General features: G+C 38.9%; 3 protein-coding genes and 1 pseudogene across 3 annotated transcripts; 2 read left to right on the top strand and 2 right to left on the bottom strand.

Annotated features, from left to right (window-relative positions):
• Positions 1–3,197: 3,197 nt before the first annotated feature.
• Positions 3,198–3,884, bottom strand: H2AC1 (H2A clustered histone 1). Its single transcript, XM_044776494.1, has 2 exons — positions 3,878–3,884; positions 3,198–3,484 (listed from the first exon to the last, which is right to left on the bottom strand). The coding sequence occupies exons 1-2, from the start codon at positions 3,882–3,884 to the stop codon at positions 3,198–3,200; spliced, it is 294 nt and encodes a 97-aa protein (XP_044632429.1).
• Positions 3,883–4,266, top strand: H2BC1 (H2B clustered histone 1). Its single transcript, XM_014851587.3, has one exon. The coding sequence runs from the start codon at positions 3,883–3,885 to the stop codon at positions 4,264–4,266; it is 384 nt and encodes a 127-aa protein (XP_014707073.1).
• A 4,648-nt stretch (positions 4,267–8,914) lies between these two features.
• LOC139046029 (histone H2B type 1-A-like) lies at positions 8,915–9,277 on the bottom strand (annotated as a pseudogene).
• A 38-nt stretch (positions 9,278–9,315) lies between these two features.
• Positions 9,316–9,914, top strand: LOC106837886 (histone H2A.J-like). Its single transcript, XM_014851630.3, has 2 exons — positions 9,316–9,320; positions 9,530–9,914. The coding sequence occupies exons 1-2, from the start codon at positions 9,316–9,318 to the stop codon at positions 9,912–9,914; spliced, it is 390 nt and encodes a 129-aa protein (XP_014707116.3).
• The last annotated feature ends 18,039 nt before the right edge of the window (positions 9,915–27,953 follow it).

The following is a 27,953-nucleotide window of genomic DNA, read 5'->3' as shown; positions in this document are numbered from 1 at the left end:
TAGGTAGAAAAGAAAGAATGGAATATTAAAGCAGCAGATCAAATTATTAACAGGTAAAACCACCCTGGCTGGATGGATTAATGTACTATCCCAGGGTTTACTACATTTGAATGATCAACCAGTAGGACCTGTTGCCCCATATGCCATACTGGGGACCCCTGCTGAGGCACCCAATACTGTAAAGTTTTAGAAGTCTTGGGAAACGGTCATTGCCCTAAGTCTCACAGTGAACCAACGTGCAATGCTGCTGAGAACACCAAGCCCCATTACTCCTGGGAAGGGAATTGTCTACTGGAATTTGCCATGGGATGTACTCTTGGGATGGGTGAATTACTTCACACCTCTGGGTGAAGTGGAACTACTCAATCTGCGTTGGGATCCTGTTGGCCTTGTACAAGACGGATCCGTTGAAATGCACTATACCTGGAATGGAACATGCACCACTGAAAGAGGGCAGAAGGTGGGGATCCTGGTCTGGCATATCTTGCCCCCAGTCCATCCCCTCATGTCTGACAGTGCTGCCTCCCTTGGCCAACATGTATGGTATGCACAACCAGGTCAAGTTCCTAAAGCTGCAGGCATACTAATATCTAAGGATCACACCACAAGCATAACTCTTACAGAAGGGGAAGACTTTCTCATACAAATTCCTACTAAATATCCGTCTTTCCAACCTTGTACTTCTGCTGCTCCTGTGGTGTCTGCTCACAGAATAGGCAGCTGACGGAAATATCTTTCTACAGGGGGCCCACTTGTATGCTTGGCAAAGAAATCAACCCAACTGTTGGATATGCGAGCAGCTGCCCCTCTCCAGCTCATCTGGATTGCCATAGAGGGTAACCCACACTCCAGGGAGGAGACTGGAAGGCCCTGAAGTAGTACATTAAGGAAAAACAAGCTAGGACTAGTACTCGTAATTCACCTGATATTACCAATATGGTCATCCAGAACCCTGGCTTGTGGCACACACTATCAATAATGTGGGGCACAGGTATTCTTTCTCTGTCAAACTACACAATCAGCCTGTCAAACTACTGACCAGGGAGTCCTAAAAACACCACCACCAGAGCCATTGGTGGCTATGCTCAGATTTGGGATAGGCTTATGTGGCTCTCCCCAAGTTATGAACATTTGAGCACTTACGCACCCCTATGTTAGGAACAGAAAAATCCTTATAAACAGAACCAACCCAACTGTACCAGGGATATGGGATAGTTAACTCCAAAACTGTGTAGTCATTCCGCCACATTAAAAAATAGCAACTCTGACTGGCTGCACTGCCCAAGTAATTTATTATTTCCCTAAATGGCATCCAGTGGTTGTGTGGCACAAAATATCTGGCCATGGCTTCCACATGGGTGGTTGGGCCACTGCACCCTGGGTTTTCCCTGGGCACAAGTGAGAACTCATCCTATGGTAACAAAAGTTGCCAACCTCCCTCTCCTAAAAGCCAGGAGGTCACATTCTGTTTCCCACTGGCACCATCATTTGGCCTCCATCTTTTTTCCCTCCATTGGCCTGGAGGACAACATAGAACACACAGAACCCCTTACTAACTTCACCCAACAAGGCTTCAATGATAGCCGACAAAGCCTGTCCTTACTGAACACTGAAATGTCTCCAAAGAACACAGCCGTCCTCCAAAATAGGATGGCCTTGGACATTACTACTGCCTGGCAAGGAGGCACCTGTGCCATTATCCAAGCAGAATGTTGTGTTCACACCTGATGTATCATCTTCATTAAGTCATATGAGGACATAGTGAACTCCCTGAGTGATCCAACCCCAAGCCTAGGGGCTTTCGTTAGTGGTTAGGATCAGGGGGCTCTGGGTGGAAAAAAATACTACTTATTTTAGGGATCATTATCTGTTTTCTCTTGCATATGCCTTATTGCTGCTGGGCTATCTGCCTCCAGTGCAGCCAGATATCCACCAAATAAGCCACCTCCACACTAATCAAACCCCTTGCTGATCACTCAGGGCACATTGCAGAATAAAGGAGACATGTAATGGTGTTAAGAGCCAGTCACCAGGGGTGGAGTGTTGGAGGTGCTCATTGAGAGAACATGACTGTCAGTTGAGCAGTCAACTGAACCCAGGTGAACAAAGGCTCTTTACCCACTCCACCGTCCTTCGAATCTAAGTCCCACCCCCTGTTCCTTCAAGGAGTCACTTCAAGGATGCAGCCTTGAGACTGTGCTATTGAGACCATCCAGACCGAACTCCAGTACAGGGGATGGAATCCCATTAAATGTTCATTTGCTTCCCAATTCCTCTTGGTGTCTGCAAAACAGATCAAATAAAACTATCTTCTCTTTGTAGTTACAATTTCTAAAAAACTTGACCAAATTCTCTAGTCATTTCAACTTACTTTTGTAGACCTTGTCACATTCCTGCCTCTGAGACTGACACTAGTATCTCTCCATTACATGTCATCAAGCTTCAAGACATATCTTGTCCAACATTTTAATAAGCCATTCTATTAGGTATGTGTAAAATCACAGGTCTAAAGTAGTTAGACATGCCTTACTATATTTCAGGATTAATTTCTTTTCTAACTTTAACGACTTTCTGATACTACCACACTAGCACGTTTGGGAAGTCCACTTCTAGAGACTACTTTTGGAAAATCGTGCAGCTTCAGCTAGATTAATTCATGTCCTGTAGGACTGCCACCTGAATTAAACTGGCAACTGAAAGATTACACCTGTCCTAAATCAATCATCACTCAGGCAGTCTTTAAGAATTTAAGCCTTAAAAGGAAGAATCCTGTATTCACAACAATTCAGAAACTACGTAGCTCTTAGGCTATTTTGCTTGCTCTCTTTCCCAAGGACTCCAGGGGTGAGTTGACTAATCCCTTGCTGCCAGAGAATAAATACGACGGCTAAAGTAGACACTAATAGCAGAACCAACCGATGACTACTGAGTCCATAAACTTACTTCTCTAGCATCATTATTGAGGCGTAAGGAAAGAACTCAAGGATCTCATAACATAACACTACTTCTGAGTACCGCACGTTACTTAGAAACGGAGTTAATACACCTTCAGCAGTCTGTTGCCACCAAACGGCACAATTACTGCCGCTCTGCAGCCTATGCACAGTCTTCACTGACAATATGAGCGGCTCTGAAAAGAGCCTTTGTTTCTTTACTCCCCAGACGTTCAGGTTGCCCGGTGTGGCTTCCTGCAGAGTCTACTTGCTCTGCACTTTCTGATGCTGGCTCTCGGTCTTCTTTGGCAGGACACCTCCTTGGGCGAGGATCACACTACCCAACAGTTTGCTCAGCTTCTCATAGTTACGAATAGCCAGCTGCAAATGACGCGGGATGATCCGTACGTTCTTCTTGTTGTGAGAGGCGTTAATGGCTAACTCTAAGACCTCAGCTGTCAGATAGTCTAACACGGCTACTGAACAAATGGGTGCACCAGCTCCCACACACTCAGCATAATGGCTCTTACGGAGCAGTCGGTGAACTTGGCCTACCGGAAATTGCAAGCCTGCTCTGGAAGAGCGAGACCTCAACTTGCCCCCTCTGCTTCCCACACCCAGACATCTCTCTACAGATAACCGGTAAACACCAACTGAAAAAGACGCCACTAGGCCTATTTATAGTCTGACAGTAGGTTGTAATGTGCTCTCTGATTGGCTGATGGCCGTCTATCCAATCAGAAAGTCCTACTGCAATCACCTCATTTACATACACGCCACTACCCACTATCCAATCAGATATTGGTTCCTCCACACGTCACTCGAGCGCCGCGCCTATAAATACCAGTCTTTCCACTCTCTCAGCCGTTCTTCGCTTGCTTGGCGTGGGCGGTAGTTCTTCAAGCTGTAACTCTCGAGCTGTTAACTCTCATAGAGCTGTATACCGATCATGCCGGAGTTATCTTCAAAAGGTGCTACTATCTCTAAGAAGGGCTTCAAGAAGGCTGTAACTAAAACTCAGAAGAAAGAAGGAAAGAAACGCAAGAGGTGCCGAAAGGAAAGCTACTCTATCTACATTTACAAGGTGCTGAAGCAGGTCCATCCTGACACTGGTATTTCATCGAAAGCTATGAGCATCATGAATTCTTTCGTGACTGATATATTCGAGCGCATCGCAGGAGAAGCGTCACGCCTAGCCCATTACAGTAAGCACTCAACTATCACATCTAGAGAGATCCAGACAGCAGTTCGACTGCTTCTGCCTGGAGAGCTGGCAAAGCATGCGGTGTCTGAGGGTACTAAGGCTGTCACCAAGTATACTAGCTCAAAGTAAACTTCCCAAGTAAGCGTCTGCACATCTAACCCAAAGGCTCTTTTCAGAGCCACCTAACTTCTCCCAAAAAGTGGCTGTAAACTTTGCGACTACATCTCTCAAGCAGGTGGGCTAAAGAAATACTTGAGGTTTAAGTTAAACTTAATGGTTCAGAAAAAGTATGTAACGCTGTGTGGAGACAGCAGATAGCATGTGGTTTCTTAATAGTAGAGGCACTATTCAGTTTACCTCAATTACAGCACGAGTACCCGAAGAGGAACCCTCTGAAAAGTTAGTCGCTTGGAACACGTGGGTATGACTTGGCGGAACACTACTGGTGCGCCTGAAAGTTACATAGGTTTCCTTCCCCAGACTCCCCTCGGAAAAGTAAAACTGAGACGACTTCGGGGTCTTAAGAAAATATGTGCATAGAGCTCAGCACGGTAAGTTTGGTCTTGTGCAGTTGACTGGATGCCCTCCAACTGTGGGGACTTAAGCGTGGCAAGTCACGGTTTTTAAGCTTGACCCTTTCACGTGTATTTGAGGCTCTACAGTGTTGAGAGCATCTTGACATTCGTGTGTGAAAACAGTGCCTTCTCTCAAAAGTACTTCATATTGGAACGGAACAATCCTCTGGTAAAGCGCAATTAACTAATCCCTTTACGTTTCTTGTAAGATGTGGTACAGGTTGCTTGTCTGCTGTGTGATGGATCATTAACAGACTGTTTAAGCTCTGTATTACTAGATAAGCGGGACTAAACACACAAGCTTTAAAAAAATTAGTGTTAATACACTGAATGAAACAACCTTGAAAAGAAAGGATCGAATTGTAACAGTGGTATAACGGGAAGCCTCAAAAGCCTAGGTTAACCATCAAGTTAATTTGTAACTGGTTCAGAATTTGCGTGTTTTCTTTACATGAAGAAAATTCAGTGAAATTTCATTAAAAGTGCCTTACACATCCATCCATAGATGGACAGCCCCTGTAGAGCCCCTAGTGTGCTTCAGCTGGGAGTCCTCCAAGGAGCTAACAGCAACTGTACTCATTGTAATCGGAGTCCCAGCTGCCCCAGTGACACAGCACATAGCTCCTAAATCCCTGTGAACTTCGTGAATATTCTCTACAGGCAACTGTGATTGGTGGAGAAATAACAGGACTGGGATGATCAGAGTCCTGGCTCCACTGCCCTGCAGTTTCATTGCCTCTGTTCACACTCTGATTTTACCCTCGTGCTGGTCCCAGTTCCAAGTGTTTACGCAGAGAGGACAAAATAAAGACAGGAAGAGACAGTCTATTTCAGTGGGTCTCTGAGAACAAGGAAAGCCTTCCCAGAGGATTTCCTCTCACGGCCCTTTTCTAGAACTGAGCGTAGTCCCAAGTCCTGCCTGAGCCATTCACCTACAGGAATGGGACCATGTGACTGGTAGGGACGAATCAATTTCCTTCTTGTAAACTTGGCATACTTTTTATTAAATGTAGTTCTAGATATTTTGTTTTCTTATTGTAAACGGTGTACTTCCCTATTCATATCTTCCAGCATTATATTTTTTACATGAAAGTATTGATTTCTGTGCATCTTTTTCACACCCTACTCTACCTTGCTGCATTGACATTTTCAGATTGGCTTTTTGGTAAATTCTGGTGGGTTTTGCCTTTTTTGCAGTAATATCTGAAATTAGTAAACATTTTACTGCCTCCTTTTCATTAGTTCACTTCTAATTTCTTTCTCCTGTCTGATTTGAGAGGCTTATACCTTCATAATCATATTAACAGCAGTGAAGAGTGTCGACATTCCTGTTTGGTCCTTTATTTTCCTCAAGAATCTGCACTATTCCTCTTTAGATATATTTTGTTATGATAAGGAAGAATTCTTGTCTCAACTTTATTAAGAGCTGTAAGTCAAGAATGGATGTTGAATTATATAAAATGCCCTTTCAGAATCTCTGGAGAATCATCATAAACTTTTTCTTTTTAGATATACTATGATGGGTTATTTTTATAAACTACCTAGTATTGCATCATCCTTGCATTTGTGCTATAAACCCCTGCTTGGGTATCATATGTAATTCATTTAATGTTCTACTGAATTGTGGTTGCCAAGGTATCATTTACAATCTACACTTTAATACTACAAATAATCACTATTTTCCTTTTTTGTGTGTGCAGTGATGTTCAGCTTTTGGTATAAATTTTTATTCAATTCATAAACATGGAGGATAGCTGTCCTTTTAATAGTCAGGAACTACTGAACAGCATTGGAATTATTTTCTTAAAATTTTGGTAAAATTCCTTAAGACAATTTGGACTTGGGGCCTTTTCTCAGATGACAGTTCTTTCACAATTTTTTTTAATGAAATTATTCTGTTTATATTTCCTAATAATTTGTAGTAAGTTTTGGTAATTAAGTTTTTCAAGAAAATTAAAGCTATTGTCTTAAAGATAAGCAAATTGGTTTCCAATGATTTTATTTCCACAGTATTTGTAACTACAACTCCTTTATTATCCTTAATTTTGTATGTTCTTTCACAAACCACATTATTGCTTAACCTTTTAATTAGTCTTAAAACTGTATTTATTTGCTATTTCTTTACTTTCACATTTATTAATTTCACTGTTTTTCTTTTCCCTTATTTTTTAAAATACTTTTTCCATTACTTAACCTTTCTGATTCCACTCAGTTTTTCATTTTTCTTATCTTTAACGGGGTGCTTACTTTATAGAAATAGTCTTCACATTGCACGGTTTTGATATAAATGGATTTCATTTACCACAGTTTAAGTAACACCAATTGCCCAACAATATAGTTCAGATTTCATTAACAGTCAGTAATTGAATAAATTACAAACCCCACTGCTGACTCTTCAGTTCACAAGTCACTGCACAAATAACAGATGCACGTCGTGATCAGTGACCTATCCTGTCACTTATTTTAAAATCTGTGGGTCACTTGTCACTGCACATTATTCAGTTTAGTCACAAGTAGAAACCATGTAGTTCAGCTGCCTCCTTGTCTCCCACTGATAAACTTACATGACAAAAATGGATCATCAAAGGAGGAATCTGGTTGTTATAAATAAGTATGTGCAGATTTTTGTGTGGACATAAGTTTTCAAATTAGTTAAGTAAATGTTACAAGGAGCACGATTGCTGGCTCATGTGTTTAGCCTTGTAAGGAACTGGCAATAACTAAAAAGTGGAAACAACCAAGATCCCTTCAACAGATGAATAGACTAACTGCCGTCTATACAATGAATACTATTCAGCAATACAAAGGAACAAGATATTAATCCACGTAGCACAATCGGTGAATACATGCTGCTAAGGGAAAGAACCAGCCTGAAAAAACTGCACTTTTCAATTCCAGAGTTGACAATGATTTGGGAGCTATGCAGCTATCTGCTCTTTCATGTGGTCTTACCAGGACAGCTGGGATCTCTGATGGATAATGATGCTCCCTCCATACAATGTGGTGCAGATGCCTCATCTGTTAGCTCCTTGAAGGACTCCCAGCTAAGGCATTCAAAGGTTCTGCAAGGATGGCTCACTGTGTACGGAAGTGTGAGGCACTTTTTTCCCTATAGATTTTTACTGTAAATATTCAATCAAATGGTACTAAGGATGTTTTTTCACTATGAAGACGACGTACATACACTAAATCTTAAAAAGAAAAATGAAAAATATAAACAGATTGAGGATTCCCGCTAAGCCACAGGTTTTGGGAAGTAGTAATAATTTGATCCTTTCTTTCTGATGTTTATTCCAATGCCCTTTACCACTGATTTTTTTTTTTTTTTAATGCTTGTCTGCTCAGAGTCCAGATGACGACAGAATAAATCTTATACCCAAAGTCCCCTGACTTGAATATTGGGCATCCATATTTTGATAAATACCCTATGACCCAATTTGGACACAGTATCTCAGTCCAGTAATACAAGACACAAGCACTAATTTAATGAGCCTGTCACAGAACAAAAAGCAAGTAATCCTTCTAAGAAAAGTAATGCAAAAAGAGAGGAAATCCAGTTAATGTTACTCCTCTTTGCCAGCTGATTGTTGTTAGCTAGACTGTTGGATTTCAATAAGAATTATTTGATATGGCAGGGTCTCCACAGTCCAACGTTAACCTGTTCTCAGTAGCCCAGTTGACTCCAATAAATAGGTAGATGAAACGCTGGGCTTTGAGCCTCAAGTCTCAGCTGCTAGGGGGCGCTAACCTGACACGTAAAAAGGAAGCAAACCAGCTTTGATTGATGTCCCCACGATAGACTCCTCTAAGATCTTAAAGTCTTTCCACAGCTCAACACCCTTTTCACTGTCATCTGGCAGAGTGTGCTTCTATTCAGAGAGCTCCCCTTCTTTCAATGGCTTCATTTGAGTTCTGAGGTTTCACAGAAAACACTGCAAATGCGACAAAGCACTTAATGTTTAGAACCAGAAGAGTTTAACTACCTCGAAAAGTTACCTATTTCTAACCATGCCGAATGGTGTGAACGAAGCACACTTGGCAAATGGATCAATACACACATTTACTAGCTAGACCAGCCGTTTGTTCCTCTAGTAAGGCCTACTGGCACACGTTTAAAAAAAGAGTCTACAGCCCTTTAAAAAAACAGTAGATGGCTCTTAAAAGAACCTTGCGATTATAAAACTTGCCTGGTGAGAAGCTTTTTACTTGGTGACAGCCTTGGTGCCCTCGGACACAGCGTGCTTGGCTAGCTGGCCGGGCAGCAGCACGCGCACGGCCGTCCGGATCTCCTTGGACATGATCCAGCTCTCGTTGTAATACGCCAGGTGAGACGTCTTGCCCAAGATTGGCTCGAAAACGTCGTTGATGAAAAAATCCACGATACTCACAGCTTTCGAAGAAATGCCAATATCGAGGAGAACATGCTTCAACACCCTGTAGATACCAACAAAACAACTGGCGTTTTTGGAGCCTTTCTCCTCTTTGAGTTTTACTTAGGTTTTCTTAGAACCTTTTTTTTGTAGTAGCGCTCCACCCTTTGAAGACACCTCTAACAAAGTTACCATACAGCCCCTAAACGGCAAAAACCTAACACGGCCCCCAAATGCGGTATTTATAGGTGAGGTGCAACTGTCTTGTTGGACAGTCAACATCTGATTGGCTAATAGGTAGGAGTGTGTAAGTAAATAAGGTGATTCCAGTATGGCTCTCTGATTGGATACAGGCTATCAGCCAATCAAATAGCAAATCACCACCTACCGTCAGACTGTAAATAGGGCCGTACCCAGTCTAATGCGACTTTTACAGTTTTAAAACAGGTATTGTATAATCTTTCCCGGTCGTGGAAAGCAGGGTGGCAAAGTACGGGCGAAGGCCAACACCTCATTTTCCAGAGCGGGCCTGCAGTTCCCCGTAGGCCGAGTGCACCGCCTTCTCCGCAAGAGCAACTATTCTGAGCGGGTCGGGGCAGGTGCGCCGGTGTACCTGGCGGCGGTGTTGCAGTACCTGAGGGCCGAGATCCTGGAGCTGGCGGGCAAGGCCGCCCGTCACAACAAGAAGACGCGCATAATCCCGCGCCACCTGCAGCTGGTTATCCGCAACGACGAGAAGCTCAGCAAGCTCTTGGGGAAAGTGACTATCGCCCAGGGCGGTGTCCTGCCCAACATCCAAGCAGATCATAGCAGCATTCTTGCTAGGCTTTAAACCTAGGCTGATACCAGATGGCTTGTGCATTGGAGTCAAAGGCCCGAAGGGAATATCTTATTAAGCATGAAGGCATGAGGCTTAGGAACGCCAGGCCATTGCAGGAACAGAATGCCGTCTGTATACCTTGTTGATTATTCTTGAAATACTCCCCAAGGGAGTGACCTGGGATGGGCTGGTGTGTTTCAGGGGGATGAAGAATAGAACCTTTGGACTTTGGCTTCCGTGTCCCTACAGGCATGAGTTCCGCTATTGTACTCGGTTGAGATTCTTTACCTACAAATAAATATGTGGCTATCCGAGGGACCTCACCTCAGTCCTTGAGGCTGATGGTCCCCTGTCCCATTGAATAATAGAGATTGTGTTCCATTATATTCCGTCCACCCCTTGGGCTGGTTGCCTAGCTGGTCTCGGCAGCAATGTTATATGAGAAACCATTTTAATAAGTAAAGTAAAATAGGACTTTTTTTGATGAGTGTTGACTGTTTTTCATTTATCAATTCAGAAAGCCATAGCAAACTCTTAGTAAAACAAATGTAATATTCCACTGGAATCAGACTGTGGAAATGTGGGGAGTGGAGGGCGGTTAAAGACAAAGGAAATGGGAGTAAACAAGGACGAGTAAGATGATCCTGAAGCCCAGATGGGGAAATAAGTACAGCTGATTACTATGTAAGTGGGTGAATGAGGAGCACAGGGGCTAAGAGAGCAATCACACTCTAACGTAGTCTGTTAGGCTAAGGCCACACAAGGGAAGCTGCCTTACAGCTGGGAGTAACGCATTACACAGGCATCTGCTCTGGGAACAACAGCAGTGACAGAATTCAAATAAACAATGCAGCAAAGCTGAGGGTTTTTTTTCTTTTTTTGCCTACAATACACATTAAGAAATACATTTTACTATATGACCAAAATCACATTCAGGCATACGCATGCATAACAATAACTAAAAAGAAAGTTTTCAGAAACAATATACTATTGTGGAAGGATTCTGAGATTACTGATCTAAATTATTCCGTTCTGTTTTACTGTTTTCTTGTGTATCCTATTTCACAAATGGTTCAGGGACTTGCTGTTTGGAACACTGGAATGATGGGAATAGCTGATCAAAGCAGGCCACATGGCAACAGGTTTAGCCAGTAAAAGGTACTGCACACACTGGGCCACGATGATTGGCTGAGTGCGAATGCCACCTTAGCTGAGCCAATAAGAGTCTTTCCTGGGACTTTCAGACCTAGAGATGGAAGGGACGCATTTGTAGGGGTGCAGGGCAGTCTGAAGGCTTTAGAAAACTAATCCAGAGCTGCCAGTGGCTGAGTCTCTTGTTCTTACAGTGAATTAAGAAAATGAAGGTGACATCAGAAAAAAGAAATTTTGTGGTTGCTGAAAGAGAAGAGGAGATGTCTGTGTATCTCAGATTCCACTCTCTGAGGACTCAGTCTCAGCAGCTTTTCTTTCTGTTCTAAGGGTTACCTCAGTAGACTACCTTTAACCAGCCTCTCCCTTTCTCTCTAATCTATTTCATTAATGGGTTTCTTTCATTTGCAAGCACATTTGTCTGGCAAATTCAAGTGACAACTTTCAACTTGGTACAAAAACCCTACCTCCAGCACCATGATCAATTAAATGTGTTTCGTCTTCAATCCTGGCCCCTCATCACCGTATTCTTTTTAGTGAAATGAAATGGACTTGTTTTTAATCAGTGTGTCACTGAGAGATAGTCAATAAGGGGGAGAGAGGCAGAGAAGAAACATGAAACTTAGCTACAGAATGGAATGTTCCTTTTTCTTCTAATAGTTTAAAGCAATTAAAAACAATTTTAGGGGGCCAGGCCAGGGGCACAGCGGTTAAGCTCGCACATTCTGCTTTGGCGGCTGGGGTTCCGCCACTTTGGATCCTGGATGTGGACTTATGCACCGCTTGTCAAGCCATGCTGCGGCAGGCATCCCACATATAAAGTAAAGGGAGACAGGCACGATGTTATCTCAGGGTCAGTCTTCCTCAGCAAAAAAGAGAAGAATTGGCAGCAGATGTTAGCTCAGGGCTAATCTTCCTCAAAAAAAAAAAAAAATTAAATAAATAAATAAATGAAAACAATTTTAGTACCAAGTAAGTGGTGTGGCTCTTTGAGAATATGTGTGGATCATCAGAACATTCTGACTCCATTTGATGGGGTCATCAATCCAATCCTTCCCTCTGCTGCTAGAATCCAAATGAAGGCAGTGACATAGGCTGGTCTCTCACTCATGGTTTCTTTCGCTCTGTGAGTCTTCTGAAATCCTGAAATTTATCAGAACTGGACCATATTTAACTAAGTTTGCCTTCAAGCTCTTTCTACCCTGTAGAAATAAAACTGATACTTGAATACCTTTTCCATTTTGAATTGTACTTTTTTACAACAGTCCAACTAAACTCATCACTGTGTTCATCAACCAATAATATATGACCATCGTTATGAGAATGGCACCCAAATAACATGATGCTGGAAATAAGAGGTAAGCTTGTTGAAATATAACACTACTATTAGAGCACTGACAGTTTACCCCTTAAAAAAATCTGGGAGAAAAATATGGCAATCTCTGAATGACTCTCCTCTTCCTTTGCTACCACAGAGAAATGTAAGTCCTATGTGATATAAATCATTTAATTCCTAACACCTTTCTTCTGATTCTCCTTAATCCCAGCCATTCAGGGTCTGCTTGGATTCTAGGTTGGTATCTGCATTCTTTCTGGGTCATCCAGGATCTCATATCATCTCAAGAGCCCAGGTAGGGCCTGAATCCAGTAACAAGTGTCCTTATAAGAGACAGGAGAGAAGACACAGAAAAGATTATGTGAAAGATGAAGGCAGAGATTGAAGTGATGTGGCTACAAACCAAGGAACACAAAAGATTCCTGGAAGCCACTAGAAAGTAGGAGGGAAGTATGGGACAAATTCTCTCTCAGAAGATAAAGAAGGAACCAGTTCTGCCCACACTTGATTTTGGAATTCTTCCTGCCAGAACTATACGAGAATAAATTTCTGTTGTTTTAAACCACCTAGTTTATGATAATTTGTTATGGCAGCCATAAGAAACTAATACACTCTGTTAAGAGGATGAAAACACAAGTTACAAACTCAAAGAAAATAGTTGCAGAACACATATCTGACAAAGGACTAGTATCTACAATATATAAAGAACTCCCAAAACTCAATAGTAGAAAAATATGAAATAATGGACAAACAACATCAAGGGGCATTTCACCAAAAAGGATATACAGACAGCAAATAAGCACATGAAAAGCTGTTCAACAGCATATATCATTAGGGAATAGCAAATAAAACCACAATCCTCTATTGGCTGAACCCGGTGCCTTGTGCGCTGCTTTGATTGGTTAGTCTCATCATTCCAGTGTTCCAAACACCTATTAGAATGGCCAAAGTCCAAAACACTGGCAACACCAAACGCTGGCTAGGAGATGAAGCAACAGAAACTCTCATTCATTGCTGGTTGTAATGTAAACTGTACAGCCACTTTGGAAGACAGTTTCTTATAAAAGTAAACATTGGCTTACTATTTGATCCAGCAATCATGCTCCTAGGTATTTACCCAAATGAGTCAAAAAAATATATATATATATATATACACATATACACACACATGCAAACGAATGCTTACAACATTATTATGATGTTATATAAATCTTCACAATCACCAAAAATTGGAGCAACCAAGATGCTGTTCAATAGGTGAATGAATAAACTATGAAATATCCATACAATGGAGTATTACTCAGTGATAAAAAGATATGAGCTATCAAGCCATGAGAAGGCATGAACGAAGCTCAAATACATATAGCTAAGTGAAGGAAGCCAGTCCGAAAAGAGCACATACTGTATGAGTCCAACCAATGTCATCCTAGAAAAGGAAAAACTACAGAGACACTAAAAAGATCCCTGGTTGCCAGGGTTTGGTGGTGGGAGAGGGTAGGGGTGAAGAGGTGGAGCACAGAGGATTTTTAGGGCAGGGAAACCATTCTGTACAATACTATAAAATGGATACATGACATTATGCATTTGTCAAAACCCACAGAACTGTACAGCACAAAGAGTGGACCCTAATGTATACTATGGACTTTAGTTAATAGTATAGCAATAGTGGCTCATTAATTACAATAAATGTGCCACACTAATGTAAAGGGAGAGGAAGTGTATAAGAACTCTCTGTACTTTCTGTCCAATTTTTCTGTAAACCTAAAACTGCTTTAAAAAATAAAGTCATTTTTTATATACTACTTTTATATACTATTTTTATATACTATTTTTATATACTACTATATAACTCAATTTATATAACATTCTTGAAGTGACAGGATTAAAGAAAAGAGAATATATTAGTGGCCCAAGAATTGAGGAGGAAGTGTGGGTGGTAGAGAAGTGTCTGTGGCCATATAAAGGCAACATGAGGGATCCTTGTGGTGATGGAAATATTCTATATTGATTATATCAATGTCAATATCCTGGTTTTGATATTATACTAAGTTTTGCAAGATGTTACCTTTGTGGGAAATGAATAAAGGGTACATGGTATGTCTCTGTATTATTTCTTACAACTGCATGTGAATCTACAATTATCTAAAAATAAAAAAGTTTAATTTAAAAAATCTGTAGAGGGGTCAGCCCCGTGGGGTACTGGCTAAGTTCAGTGAGCTCCACTTCAGCAGCCTGGGTTCAATTCCTGGGCACTGACCTACACCACTCGTTGGTGGCCATGCTGTGGTGGCAACCCACATACAAAATAGAGGAAGACTCGGACAGATGTTAGCTCAGGACAAATCTTCCTTGGGAAAAAAAATTGTAGGATGCAATTAAAGCCAGGCTTAGAGGAAAATTTTGCACTAAATGTTTACATCAGAAAAGGAGAAAGTTTTCAAATCATTAATCTAAGCTTCTATGTTAAGACATAGAAAAAGACAAACAAAATAATTCAGTGCAAGCAGAAAGAAAGAATAAAGATGAGAACTCAATAAGATTAAAAACAGAAAAACAATAGAAAAATAATTGAAAGAAAAAAATGCCCTTTAAAAAGATCGGTACAATTGAAAAAGCTCTATTGAAACTGATAATAAAAGAGAGAAGACACAAATTACCAATCCTAGAAATAAAACAGAGGCTATAACAACTGACTATTAAAATGATAAGGGAATACTATAAGCAACCACAAACTAGCAGAATTCACCCAAGATAAATTAGAAAAATTGAGTATTCTTATAACTTTTAAAGAAACTGAAACAGTAATTAAAAACCTTATGCAAATGAAATCTGCAGACCCAAAAGGTTTCACTGGAGAATTCTACTACATATTTAAAGAACTCACACTGATTTTATACAATCTCTTCTCAAAAATAAAAAAAGAAAAAACACTTACCCGACTCATTTTATGAGTCTAAATTTACCCTGATACTAAAATCAAAGAACAGTACAAATAGAAGGAAATTACCGACCAACATCCTTATGGACATAGTTAGAATATTAGCAAATCAGGTCCAGCAGTGTATAAAGATCAAGGAATGCAAGACTGGTTCCATATTTGAAATCAATCAATGTAACCCACCATGTTACCAGCATAACGTAGACAAACAACATCATCATAACAAGGAATGTAGAAAACATTTGATAAAATTTACCATGTTTTCCTGACTAAAAACTCTCAACAGACTTTGAATAGAAGAGAACTTCCTGAGTCTGACAAAGGGTATCTACAACTACTCTACAGGTAACATTAGACTAATGGAGAGAGACTCAATCCTTCCCCATAAGATCAGGAACAAGGCAAAGATATCCATTCTCACCTTTAAATTCAACTTCATACTACAGTCCTTCATAGTACAGTAAGGCAAGAAAAAGAAATTAAAGGCATACGGATTTCAAAGAAGAAAATAAAACTCCCTCTACTTGAAGATGACACGATTGTCTATGTGGAAAATCATGAGGAATCTACAAAAACAAAAATAAAACCCAAAACTCCTAAAATTAATGATTGACACTTTAAGGGACTAGAAAATCTAAAATAACTTTAAAAAAGAAAAATAAAGTGGGAGGAATCACTCGCCCAAATTTCAAAACTTATTATATAATACAGTAATCAAGACTGTATAGTAAAGGGTAAGGGATAGAGAAATCAATGGTCCAGAATAGAGAACCCACAAGTATGGGCAACTGGTTTTTGACAACCATGAAAAGAAAATTAATGGAGGAGGAAAAGTCTTTTCAAGAAACGATGCTGGAGGCAAAAACACGAACACTGACTTAAGCCTCACGCCTTTTACAAAATTTAACTCAAAATGGATGGTAGATTTAAAAGTAAAACTATAAAACTTTTAGAAAAAAAGAAAAATCCTTGGAATTTAGAGCTAGGGAAAAAGTTCTCAGATATGAAACCAAAATGATCCAGAAAAGAAAAAATTGATAAATATCTTCAAAAGTAAAAACTTCTGTTCTGTAAAAGTTCCTATGAAGAGGATTAAAAAAACAGCTATAGACATAAAGAAAACACTTGCAAACTATATATATATGACAAAGGGCTTATATTTAGAAATACAAAGAACTTTCCAAGCTCAATAGTAAAAAAAACCAAACTACTTCATTTAAAAAATGGGCGAAAGACACAGAGACATTCTACCTAAGAGGACATATACATGGCAAACAAGCACATGAAAAGATGTTTAACATTAATAATCATTAGGGAATTGCAAATTAAGACTATGATGAGATATCAATATACACCTATTAGGCAACTAAAATAAAAAATAGCGACAACATCAAATCCTGGCATGAATGTGGAGAAACTCCATCTTTCATACACTGATGAGAAAATAAAATGGTACAGTCACGTTGGAAAATACTTTGGCAGTTTCTTAAAAACCTAAACATATGCTTACTATGTGATCCAGAATTCTCACTACTGAGCATTCATCCCAGAGAAATGAAATCTTATGTTTACACAAAAACCTGAATGTGAATGTTCATAGCTGGGTTTTGTTTGCTTGTGTTTTATTTTGTAATAATAAAAATCTGAAACAACTAAAATGTCCTTTAATAAATGACTGTCAAATATGCTCTTGGTTATCCATATTATGGAATACTATTCAGCAATAAAAAGGAACAAGCTATTGATACATGCAGCAACTTGGATGGACCTCTGGGGAATTATGCTGAGTGAAAATAAAGCCAATCTCAAAAGGTTACATACTGTATGATCTTATTTATGTTCCATTTTGAAATAGCAAAGTTATAGAGATAGAATATAAATTAGAGCTCACTTTCAGCTGGTGTCCTTGATTGTCATTACTCAGAAAACATACCTTTGATAAAAACAACTTCAAAAGGCTCTGAGTAAAGCCTTTGGCTTCTGGGGAAACAGTCCAACAGCCTCCAAGACCCCTGGGTAGCAGCAGAGGCTCCGTATTAGAAAACTTCCGGTATTCCCAGAAAACTTGACTCCCATTCTCACAGCTGAACTTCGGAAAAAACTCGCTTTAGGATCTCGCCAAACAAACGAAACTCCTGTTTCAATATCAACATTTGTGGTCCTCGCGTTTCTCATCGGCTTTCCTAGAGACTCACAAAAACCCTTCAGAGAATCAATCACAACACAACATAGTAAGACTGACTGACGATTTTCTTGGGCAAGCTGGAAGGGGTATATTTATGGTCTGTGTATTCAAATAAGGTTTTGAAATAACCAGGTCTGATTGGACGAACGAATAAAGGGGACTACGTGTAAAAGTAGAACTGCCAGTTCGACTCTCTGATTGGATAGATGCCTACCCAACATCAGCCAATCAGAACACTAACCTCTCCCTATCCCCTAGTCAAGAAAGTAAAATAGTCTGAGTATACTTCCCTCAGTTTTAAGTATCCTTAATTTTCTGTTATTTCTGTTTTTGAAGGCGGGGAGCACGTAGGCAAGGCTTATGGCTAAGATCTATCGTGTCTCCTCCGTGGTTGGCAAGGAGCGAGTGAGCTGGGAGCGATGCTTTCGCGTCGGGAGCTGGCAAACAACATGGCAGCGACCGGACGGGCATCATCCCGCGTGCTTCTGCGCATCATTGCGCAGGGCGTGCTTCCTGTCCCTTATCCAAGAAAACCGAGGTGCCACCACCCCAGAGGCAAATGCAGTCAAGTCTCCAGGTAGTACAGCTCAGCGAGTAATAGGCATTTCTGGGAACGGAAACAAACAACAGCAAACCAAACACCAACGGCGCTTTTTCAGAGCTCTGCACACAACTGCAGAGAAAGAGCCCTGGCCAGATTCCAAAGAACAATATGCAGTATTTCAATAAATGAATCCATTTAAGAATATGTTTTCTTCACACCCTTCTTGTAAAGTCTGTAACTATCTTGTGAAATGTTTTACTTGAAACTTAGATTGTCGTTAGATGTTAATCCTGTTCTATCCTAACCTTTTCTATTTCTTAAAAACCATGCTCTGGGTGCCCACTAAGTTGATTTCAAGGTAGGATAGAACTCTGCAGTTTGAGAAATGCTGGGATAATCAGCGCCCGACGAAAGCTGCCCATTCTCCCAACCGCTGGGCTATAGCCAATAGAACGACCCTCCTGGATCGCAGTGATTGGCCCAAAGGTGGGGCAGCGGTCTGAGCTGAGCCAGTGAAAGAGCTTTCCGAGATTTTTCATCTCGGCAGCTTGAACATACTTTTCTTTTCCTTTATGAGGATGTTAATGAAACTGCAGCTGCTGAGGAAGCGTCTCCTATCTCTTAGAAAGATTGAAAAGAAAGGTGAAGTGAAAGGGATCAACAAAAATGAGAGTTTGGAAGTTTGGGGTGGGAAAGAGAGAGATTGGCATTCATATTCAGTCTCAGCATCTGTGCTTGTTCCAAAGGTTCTTATCGTGTGAGCCGTCCCAGTCTATATAATACTAAATCTGCACTCTTCTTTTGTCTCTCTTTTTTAAAAATGCTATTTCGGTTTGACTTCTGTCACTTGCAAAAGACTGTGTCTGACAAATCCAAGGTAAAACTAACTCAGCACAATGAAAATTCCACCTCCATCTACTAGAATAAGGAACAAATAAAGGCATTCTGCCCTTCTTTTTTTGTAATAACAATACTGATACCTTGCTCTTAATCCCTATATTTCCTTGAAAGACAAGTGAAAATCCGAGTGGGAGAGAGAGGAACCTAATGGAATTGAACCACTTTAAAAGCTTTAAGGTAAATGGTGGAAGTGGAAGGTAGTCAAGTAGAGTTTGAAGCTATGTCTGACATTCCTAAAGAGAGCAGTGGGTATTTAAAAAAAAAAGTAAAAAAGAAAGAAAAGAAACTCCTCTATCTCTTTTTTCTTTTTTGTGGAGAAGATTGGCTCTGAGCAAACCTCTGTTGCCAATCTTCGTCTATTTTGTGTGTGGGATGCTGCCACAGCATGACTTGACAAGTGGTGCTAGGTCAGCGCCCGGGATGCTAACTGGCAAGCCCCAGTCTGCCGAGGGTGCTTGTGAACTTAACCACTATGCTACTGGGCCAGCCCCGAAACTCCTCTTGCTTTTGTCTCCAAGCTAAGATTAGAATTCTGAGGTGGTTGAACTAAGAGAAGGAAAATACAGAAAAGTTAAAAGAAACTATTTTATTTTCTAATAGGTGGAGGGTAAGAGGACAGACCCTATAGATAGCTGGGCTTGGGGCTAGAATCCTGACTCCATCTCTTAAAGCAAATTACTTAACCTCTCTGTGAAGTAAGGATAATGATAGTACTTTGTACATTTGTTGTGAGAATTAAAGTATAAATGTATATATCAAGTGCTTCGAATATTGACTAACACATAGCAAGTGCTGTACAGTCATTTGTCGATTAATGACAGCAATATATTCTGAGAAATGTGTCATTAGGTGATTTTGTTGTTGTGTGAACATCACGAGTGTACTGACACAAAGCTAGATGGTATAGCCTACTATCCACCTGGGCTATAATGGTATAGCCGTTTGCTCCTAGGCTACAAGCCTGTACAGCTTGTTACTGTACTCAACACTATAGGCAATTGTAACACAGTGGTGTTTGTGTATATAAACATAAAAACGGTACAGTAAAAATATGGTATAAAAGATAAAAAATGGTACACGTATTTAGGGCACTTACCATGAGTGGAGCTTGCAGGACTGGAAGTTTCTCTGGGTGAGTCAATGAGTGAGTGGTGAGCGAGTGTGCAGGCCTAGGGCATTACTGTGCACTACTCTGTACACCATAGACTTAGGCTACACTACATCTATAAAAAAATTTTTTCTTTCTTTAATAAGAAATTAACCTTAGCTTTACAGTAGCTTTTTTACTTTATAATCTTTTTTAAATTTTTAACTTTTTGACTCTTTTGTATTAACACTTAGCTTAAAACACAAACACATTGTAGAGTTGTGCACAAATATTTTCTTTCTTTATATCCTTATTCTATAAGCTTTTTTCTATTTTAAAATTAAAAATTTGTTTTTTTGCCTTTTAAACTTTTTGTTAGAAACGAAGACACAGACACACATGTAAGCCCAGGCCTACACAGGGTCAGGATCATCAGTATCACTGTCTTCCACTTCCACGTCTTGTGCCACTGGAAGCTCTTCAGGGTCAAGAACTCGCATGGAGATGTCATCTCCTTTTGTAAAAATGTGTTCTTCAGGAATACCTCCTGAAGGACGTGCCTGAGGCTCTTCTTGAGGAGATGATACTCTTTTCAGAAATATGTCCATGGTGGTTTGCTTGGTTTGTTTCTTTCATCATAGATTTGCTTGTCAGGGGATAATGCGTGATGAACATTCCTCTTTATTAATGAAAACCTTTTGGTTTTGTGATCTGTGTTTTCAAACCTTGGAAGGAGCTTCTTGAGGTCTGCAAATCTTCTGCTAAACCCTTTACTGAAAATTTTTTGGGAGTTCTATTTTTTCTTCTCCTGTGGTTTCCTTTTCTCTTGCCTCTTCATCAGCTATGTGTTCCTGTTCCAGTTCCAACAAATCCTAATTAGTCAATTCCTTTGGAACCACCTCTAGAAGCTCCTCAACGTCATGCTCATCCACACCCAGGTATGATGTTATGACAGCTACAAGGTTGCTAGGCAATAGGAATTTTTCAGCTCCATTATAATCTTATGGGACCACTGTCATACATGTCATACACGATGGACGTTGACCTAAACATTGTTACATGGCACATGAATGTATAAGTGCTTTCAAAAGGGGCACCAGAAGGGGAGAAAATGTAAGCCCAGGAATTGGAGGGATTCTTTCTGTAGGGAACAGGATAACAGAACTTTCTTGGAGGAAACCCTAGAGAACCAGTGAAAAGCAAGATGATTCAGTAAAGTGGCAGGGTAGAAAACTAACACAAAAATCAATAGCATTATTTATAAACTATAGCCATTTAGAAGATATAAAAAAGGAAAAGACCAAATTTTCAAAAGAAACAAAACACATAAAACTTCTAGGAGTAAACTTAACAGGAAATATGCCAAACCTATATAAAGAAAACTTTATAATTCCTAAAAGACTCAAAAGTAGGTTTGAATAAACAAGAGGCCATCTTATTCTTACGGACAGAATGATATAGCATACTAAAGATGTCACATTCAGCGTAATCCTATTTATTTAGCAAGATGAAAAGAAAGTTCACAGGGGGAAAATGGCAAATGGCCCTTAAATACATGAGAAGATATTTATTTATAATCAAAATAAAAGGAAAATTAAAACTACACTCGGATATCAATTCTTGCTGATTAGAAGGTCAAAAATCCTACAACCCAACCAGCTGACAACGCTAAGGAGAAATGGGCAAATGCGTACATTGTTGGTGGGAGTGTAAAATGATATAGTACAGATAGTGGGGAAATTTAGTAAAATCTAACAAAATAACGTATGCCTTAACCTTGGACCCAGGAAGTCCACTTCTAAGAATCTACTCTGAAAATATAATTCTACATATGTGAATTAGCAAAAATGTACAAAGTTGCTCATGTGGCATTATTTATAATATTAAGAATTGGAAATAATGTTAATGTCCATTCATAGGGGAAAGGTTAAGCAATCTCCAGGACAGACTCACACGAGGGCACCTAGGAAGCATGAAAATGAATGAGAACCATCTTCATGTGCTGGTGGGGAAAGAGCTCCATGATATATTGTGAAGGGAAGAAAGGTAGAAAAATTACATATCAAGTTCTACTTTTGTGTAAAATAGAGGGAAATTTAAATCCTGTTAATGTGTCACAGGTTGCAGAAATAAAATTAAATCAAGAGGAAAATATTCGTCACTTCCTTATTATTTGCTAGCATTTTGAGGTTATTTACATCAAATTCTATCTGAGTAGTAGAAATGCCATTCAATGACATGCAATTGTGCATTTCTTTCCAGCTCTGATTTCAGAGATGTGCTGGTGACTGGAAATCAGCCTGCTGGGATGTTTTACACCATGGAAATCAACAGATATTATCAATCGGGACTTTACTTGTTTTGTTGATTATCTAGATTTAAGAACATCTTGAAGAAAACAAGTGTGATGTATCTGTAACTATTATACTGTGAATAGCCTGAAATATTAAAGAAATATTCTTCTGGTATTCGAAAACTATTATCTGCTTCAGCAAACTAGTTGCTCATGTCATTGACATCTGAGCAATGTTTTGACATACTTTTTCTTACTTCATGAAAAGAAAAGAACCAAGTTTAGGGAAGGACTATACTCATTGGTCAATGGTATGAATGATTTCTGTGATGAAATGGATAGTAATCAGTTATTTGCAGTTTGATTTTGTAACACTATTGTTGGCAATAGAATTATAAAAATAAATAGTAGACTTTGTAAAAAATAGCAATTCCTTTGAAGTTATAGATCTAGCCTGAAAATCAGGGAAGGACTTTAGCTTAAAATTTATTTCTAAAACGATATAAAGAAACATTTAACAGAAATTTTTAAATTAACCATCAAGCAGTATCATGAATTAACATATATATGTATGTATGTATATATGCGTATGTGTTGTGTGCGTATGTGTGTATTCGTTTTTCTATTAGAGCCAGTTATTAAACATTTACCAGCACATCACTGTCTATAAGCTATACATTTGAGAGAGGCCTTTAAATGCGATGCATGTACAGAGGACAATGAGAGGCAAAGGAATATTTTTAACACTCACTAGTCCTTTGGCCTCAAATCACAGCATGTTTCCTGGGGGAGGGAGGACAGATCATGGGAAAAACTCTTTTTCCCTGCATAAAGAAAATAGAGAGAAAGTAAAACTTGTTCGTTATTCCCATTCCAGACTTTCTTAAGTTAGAGGCTTTTTCTCAGGCTCCAGATTCTTCTATCTCAGACTTAAAGGATAACAATTATCAAAGTAACAAAAACAGATCATCTGGTATCTTTCCAGAAAAGACTGACTCAGTGGTCACAATACTACGACCTTGTAGCTTAAAGGTCCTAAAGACTAAAACACAGGGGCACTGTGGGGACATTTATTGCTTTGTCTCTTTAGAGCTCCTCCTTTCTTTGAAAAACCGCCTCTTGCATTCTCCATCCAGTTAACAAATCCTCAGAGGCTTTCTAGAAACAGTGCCATTGCACAAGAGTGCTTCACAAGTCTTAGAAGACTTGCCTGGAAATAAATTTGCGTGTTTGACTTGAGCAAAGACAGAGAGAACGACCAATGAGGAGATTTTCAAACACTAATAATAAAAAAATTAACTGTAATCCACCTGATCAATGCTTGCTATATCTGAAAATAATAAATTCAACAAGAAAATGCGTCATGTCTTACCAAACCAACTGTGTGATTCAGAGCCACTAACATATAAACAAGGAAAACATAGTTAATCACAGCTCTTATTTTGGAAACTTAGTTGCTCTGAAAATACTTTGATATCTGATGATCTTAAAGCAGCTCATTTGCAGCTGGGGTCCTTGATGACTGCCTTAGGGTTCCTCTCCAGAATACAAGGATGATTCAATACTGGGACATCCATAAAGGTGATTCACCAAATTAGTAAGTCAATACTGATAAAGCATTATATTCATAACAACAGTTACTAAAAATGCGTTTGAAAATACTTGCTATAGGTACTTTAAAGTTAAAAACCCTTAGTAAACTGAGGATAATGGGATAAATTCTAAAAATGGTTGAATGGATATATCCCAAAAGCAAGCTCAGCATTTATATTCAATAGTGAAATAATGGTTTTCTTGTTCATTAGAGTCAGGAAACTGCCAAAAAAAAAGTCCTTATCACCACCATATGTCTTGCTGTGGGATATTAGACAAATCTGTTAAGCATAAATTTAACCATGATCAACTCTAAGACAGTATCATATTTTTGGAAGACTTAATTTTGTAGCTAGTGTGGTAGCTAGCTTCTAAGATAGCACCTCATAATCCCTGCCTCCTGATATTGGCACCTTTGTGTACTCCCTTCCCACATTGTACCAGGGTTAGTCTATGTGACCAACAGAATACAATATGGCGGAAGTGATGGTATCTCACTTTGGTGATTAGGTTATAGTGGGTACTGCATCTTCCTTTAGTCACAATGCGGGAGACAGACTCAGCATAGCAATTGATTGATTCTCAGCAATAGACTGCCAATAAAAAGAGATACTATAATTTATCACAACTTTTATTTTATAGATTCTCAGTACTCTAAAAAGAATCTTTGATTTAAATGATAGGGGCCTCCCAAAGCAGTTCACTGAGAATATCACCAACAGAGGAACCCATGATGCTTATGGCTGCAGGGAGCACGCAGGTATGGAAGTGGATCTTCTTTAGCACCTCCCGCCAGTAGGCAGAGTAGCCCACACAGCAGGGTCTTGCAGTAACATTGCCATCCTTCTTGGCTGGGTCATTTGTGGAGATAGTCTAGGGTAAAGGAGCGAAGTACAATTGTTTAGGCATTGGTGACAACAACACAGTTCTTGAGAAAGAACAAATATGTAGATGATAGTGGATGGGTGAAGAAATCTTATTTTAGGGCTTGTACTTCAATAATGGAAGGAGTTATGCTTCAATGATGATTGGATTAAAAGCAATGGTAGGAATTATGTAAACTTTGAGCTTTCAACTCAACTGGCTGATAAGAGAGTAAGCCCTCAGGGCATGTGCAAATAACGCCACACCTCCAAGACTGTATAAATTCTTTAAATATCTTCAAGTGAGGAATATCCTTCCAAGAAACTTAAGATATATTAACATTTGGAAAGCTATAGTATGGGATTTATAATACCAAGCCAAAAGATTTAAAAACTGTTAACATCTTTCTTCCAATTCACCACCAACAGTATTGAGAACCTAGGGCTCATCCTCATTCCCTTTTTTTCATTGTTATTCTCCATAAAAATTAATTTTGCACTGCCCTGTGGCTCTTGAGGCCGAGGTCAAGTGAATTACATGGACATTTTGTTCTGGGTAAATATCAGAATGTAACAACTTGCCTTGTAATTTTGACATATCCATGATCAATTTTCAAGTTTGAGAGAGAATCTTATATTTAAATGACCTCATATTTATGTAAACAAAACCTACTTTCTTCCGACTGAGAGAGCAAATGTAAAAGATTAATGATTTTAAGACAATCCAAAGTATGGAAAAAAGCAAAACCCTACAAGTGGTTAAGAACTGTGGTGAAATCACAGAGGGCGGTGGTGTGATTGTAGTTTGTCGTACTTGATTCTAAAGCTAAAGCAAGTGTAAAATAAGGCGTATACAATATGTGCGACATAACTGATATTTTTCCTTAATGAGTTTGTCTTTTTTGCTATTTCAAAAACAATCCATTTCATTAAAAACTCAGAGTTGTTTTTACTTAAACTTATGACAGCAGTTTCTCTGACGTGGTCTCACTTCAGAGGGAAATGACTAGGGAGCTGAGTAGCAGGGGCAAGACTGATACATTATTGTCCAAGGAAAGACCAGCAGGCACAAAGACTTCTCAATTCTTCTCTTAGGACTAATATTTTGTACAAACACATCCATAGATTTTGTGTTTTACTTTAACAAATTGTTTAAAGTTACTTGCCCTTTTTTTCACACCAATGTTATGATTCCTCAGAATATCCTTCTTATCATCTTAAGATGCACATAAATAAATCGTTTCCTTACTTCACTGTCTTCCAATACAATTTCCTAAAGCCCATTATTCAATGAAAGAGTGATGTATTTTTTAATACCAGACACTTTAACCCTGACTTGATAGTAATTAGTCTATTTTTTCCAGTAAACTAAATTAGGTATATGTAACATACGAGATTTGCATGGAAGTTTTAAATGAGTAGACCACAAAAATTATATTTAACCTGAAAATGTTATTGTTAATAGTATCCCTTCCCAACACTATCATTCACTTTTTATTTCATTAATTTTTCAATTATTTATTGTTAAATTTTTAAAACATAAATTTGAAAGAATAGTAGGATGAACACCCACATTGCACACATTATGGGATTGTACTTCAATTTCAGTATGCATCTCCAAAACAGGATATTCTTGATACCATTATCATATGTAAGAAAATCAACAATAATTCCCTACTACTCAGTCTATTTTCAAATTTCCCCAATTTTCTGCAATATTTTCTATAGCTTGTTTTAGTTTTTCTTTTCAAATTAAATGTAATGTTTGTGCTAAAAGAAAAACCTAAAAAACACACAAAAAAGTGCGTTAAATTTAAAATTTGCTAAAAGGGCATATGTGCATGATTATTAGTTACTTTACATTAAGAAAGTGCTTAGTAAAACAAGACTAATAGGGTTCTTTTTTTTTGAGGTCTAAATTAATTTACTAATAATCTTATTTATTTATTTATTTTTATTGTGGTAACATTGGTTTATAACATTATATAAATTTAAGGCTTACATCATTATATTTCACTTTCTTTGTAGACTACATCATGTTCACCACCCAAAGACTAATTACCATCCATCGCCATACCTGTGCCCAGTCGCTCCTTTCACTCTCCTCCTGCCACCCTTCCCCTCTGGTAATGGCCAATCTAATCTCTGTATCTATCTGTTTGTTTGTTGCTGTTTTTTTATCTTCTACTTATGAGTGAGATCATGTGGTATTTGATTTTTATCCCTCTGACTTATTTCACTTAGCATAATACCCTGAAGGTCCATCCATGTTTCCGCAAATAGCAAGATTTCATCTTTTTTATGGCTGAGTAGTATTCCATCGTGTATATATACTGCCTCTTCTTTATCCATTCATCCCTTCATGGGCACTTAGGTTGTTTCCAAGTCTTTGGTATTGTGAATAATGCCACAGTGAGCACAGGACAGCATATATCTTTTATGCATTCATGTTTTCACGTCTTTTGGATAAATACCCAGCAGTGGAATAGCTGGATTGTATGGTAATTCTACTCTTAATTTTTTGAGGAATCTCCATACTGTTTTCTATAGTGGCTGCACCAGTTTGCATTCCCACCAACAGTGTATGAGAGTCCCATTTTCTCAACATCCTTTCCAACACTTGTTATTTCTTGTTAATTATGCCATTCTGATGGGCTTGAGGTGATATCTCATTGTAGTTTTGATTTGCATTTCCCTAATAATTAGGGATGTTAAACATCTTCATGTGCCCTTTGGCCACCTGTATATCTTCTTTGGAGAAGGGTCTGTTCAGATATTTTGCCCATTTTTAAATTGGGTTGTTTTTTAGATTGTTAAGATATATGAGTTCTTTATATATTTTGCATATTAACCCCTTATCGGATATATGATTTGCAAATATCTTCTCCCAGTTGTTAGGTTGTCTTTTCATTTTATTGATGGTTTCCCTTGCTGTGCAGAAACTTTTTAGTTTGATGTAGTCCCACTTGTTTATTTTTTGTATCGTTTCCCTTGCCTAGTCAGACACGGTATTTGAAAATATGCTGCTAAGATTGATGTCGAAGAGTGTACCATCTATATTTTCTTCTAGAATTTTTATGGTTCCAGGTCTTATATTCAAATCTTTAATCCATTTTGAGTTTGTTTTTGAGTAAGGTGTAAGATAATGGTCTACTTTCATTCT

Source organism: Equus asinus, chromosome 8 (genome assembly GCF_041296235.1).
Source record: "Equus asinus isolate D_3611 breed Donkey chromosome 8, EquAss-T2T_v2, whole genome shotgun sequence".
NCBI lineage: Eukaryota > Metazoa > Chordata > Mammalia > Perissodactyla > Equidae > Equus > Equus asinus.
This window is presented reverse-complemented; position numbering and strand designations above follow the sequence as displayed.